Genomic DNA, 2,329 nt, shown 5'->3' on the forward strand with positions numbered 1-2,329 from the left:
GCCTAAGAGTCTAGTTGGGCCGGGCGGGATGGAAAGGAGGCGTACTCGCTGGTCCTCCTCTCACCTATATAGAAGCCGCAAGCCGCTAAGAGTACTATGGTCGAGAGAAGAGCCCTGCACCGCTATCTCCTCGGCTAGGACTGCCGCCGGGCATGCTTAAGTGAGCACCTCGACTCCGAGCCGTATTAGCGACAGTGTTAGGATGACGAGGACGTTGTATGCGATGTATGCAGCGCCGGCCTAGCTCTCGCTCCGTCTCCCGCTCCGTCTCCCGAGCCGGCCCTCTAGTATACTAGTAGTGCGGCTATCCAGGAGAAGCGGCGCCGAGCCGACCTCGAGCTAAGCTAGTACCAGGAGGACCTGCTTACGGTTTAAGGCACGTGTCTGCTCTGCAAGGCATTCGGCGATGCTTAGGACCACGCCTTCCCTACGTGCTAGCGTCGGTTCGAGTTCTTTGAGGCTCGCAATCGTATTAAGGACCAGAAGCAAGGAGGAAGGCCGTGGATTACTCCGTACCACGCGTGCTACTAGTGCTATAATCCCCAGGCCGTCTGTCAGCGCGCGGACCCAGAGAGTAACTGCCAGAGCTGCCTCTACGCGGACATTATTATACCGCTCTACTACGGCATCTTCCACGGAGGCGGGGCCGAGCAGTGGCTAGAAGAGCAGTCTTAGCGGACGTTTACAGACGTCTACGAGTTCCTTAGGTGGTGTGGCCAGGCAGCTAGCTTCGGTAGAGGTAAGGTAATCTGGGGAGTCCGTGTAGCTGCGGCTGCTCTTATTCAATTTGAGTTATACTAGGCTAAGCATAAGGTTATAACGAAAGAAGATTTTAGAGTATAGACTAGAGTTATATTAGTTATAATTTTAGAGTATAAAATATTAAATAAAAAAGAATAAATTTCTAAAATAATATAATATTTATTTCTTTAAAAATTTAAAGTTTATATTATTTTAATATTAGTATCTAGAATATTTAGTATAAAAGCTTTTACTTTAATTTTTATTTTATTATTAACTATTAGTTTTATTATTGTGGCAGGGCTAGCTCTTTTTGGTCCTTTTGGCGCTGACCGGCACGTGTGGTTGAGGAGGAGGCTAGCCCGGGAACGCTAGTCTTCCCTAGCACTATACTCAACTAGGTCTAGTTTATCATGTGACGCTTCCTATATATTGTGGTCGCGCACTCTTAGAATAACAACAACTCTTCTCCCACTCTTAGTTTTTACAGTGATATGCTTTCGAATGCTTTTTATGATGTTTTAAACCTATTCTACTACTGCGAATAGTGGTCTGCTTCGCGCAGTGCCTACTTGTTGTTGTTTTGGTTGTTTTCGCGTACTGCTGGTTCATGTTCTTACCCCCTCTACATTATGGTGACCTACGCAGGGAGATTGCACTCAAAGTGAGGTTATTCCCAGCATTTAGGGACACCTCGGCAGTCTACAGAACCAGTGGTTTAGTGTGGGGTTTGACAAATGCCGTTGTTTTGATTTTTTGAGAGTGTTAAATGAGTTTTGGATCACATTAGAATGTTTTGAGAATGTGTTGAGCTGCTAAAAGACTTGATTTGATTTCCAAAGACCTAATTCCACGCGCCAAGAGGCTGTGGAGCCAAGGGTTGAGAGAATGGCGGCGAATCTCAGCAGGAAGAGAGTGCCGAGTGCGGCACAACAACAACCACCAGCGCCAAGAAAAGAGAGTTCGCATCCCTTGCGAGGAGGGAAACTGCTTGCTCGGACGTTGGGATCATACCCGAAGGGATGGGCGGAAGTGATAGTGGAAATCGATAAAATTGCAATCTCAGTTTGCGTTTTGGTCCTTACCACTTTGAGAGTATTGATCTAGTTACCCCTTGCCTTGGTAGCTTGCGTGGACGCAACAATATCCTACTTCCAGTATGGTGACCAAGATACGAGTGTCTCGGAAATCATGGAACCGGTGGATTTAATAAAGTATGAGCTCGAAATGGAGTTGAAGTAAGGAGTAGTGTCCTCGGCAGTAGGGAAGAAAGCGCAAGGAGTAGCTACCCCTGGCGAAAATACGAACCCTAACGGAATGAGAAGGCCCTCAAAACCTTTTGTCCGCCTCAAAGCTTATCGAAGCGTCGATATGAGCACTTCCGGCAAGAACGAGAAATCAGAGAGACTTCCCAAAAGACCCAGCCCTACTCGACACGCACACAAAAGAAATTTGAGCAGTCCTGCTGGTGCTTCTACTCAACCTTCAGCTCCTCAGCGCGCGACATCTTACTCTCCTGCGAACTTCGATTTGCTCGTTAATTCCTCTGAGATACCGAATACGACCGAACTACCTTCATCCGACAGTT

General features: G+C 47.3%; 1 protein-coding gene across 1 annotated transcript; it reads left to right on the forward strand.

Moving 5' to 3' along the window:
• Positions 1 to 1,629: 1,629 nt before the first annotated feature.
• On the forward strand, positions 1,630 to 1,983 carry LY89DRAFT_744047 (uncharacterized protein; the record flags this gene model as incomplete). Its single annotated transcript, XM_018221014.1, has 2 exons — positions 1,630 to 1,836; positions 1,900 to 1,983. The coding sequence occupies 2 exons, from the start codon at positions 1,630 to 1,632 to the stop codon at positions 1,981 to 1,983; spliced, it is 291 nt and encodes a 96-aa protein (XP_018060569.1).
• Between the last annotated feature and the right edge of the window lie 346 nt (positions 1,984 to 2,329).

This window comes from Mollisia scopiformis, assembly GCF_001500285.1.
Source record: "Mollisia scopiformis unplaced genomic scaffold LY89scaffold_48, whole genome shotgun sequence".
Lineage (NCBI taxonomy): Eukaryota > Fungi > Ascomycota > Leotiomycetes > Helotiales > Mollisiaceae > Mollisia > Mollisia scopiformis.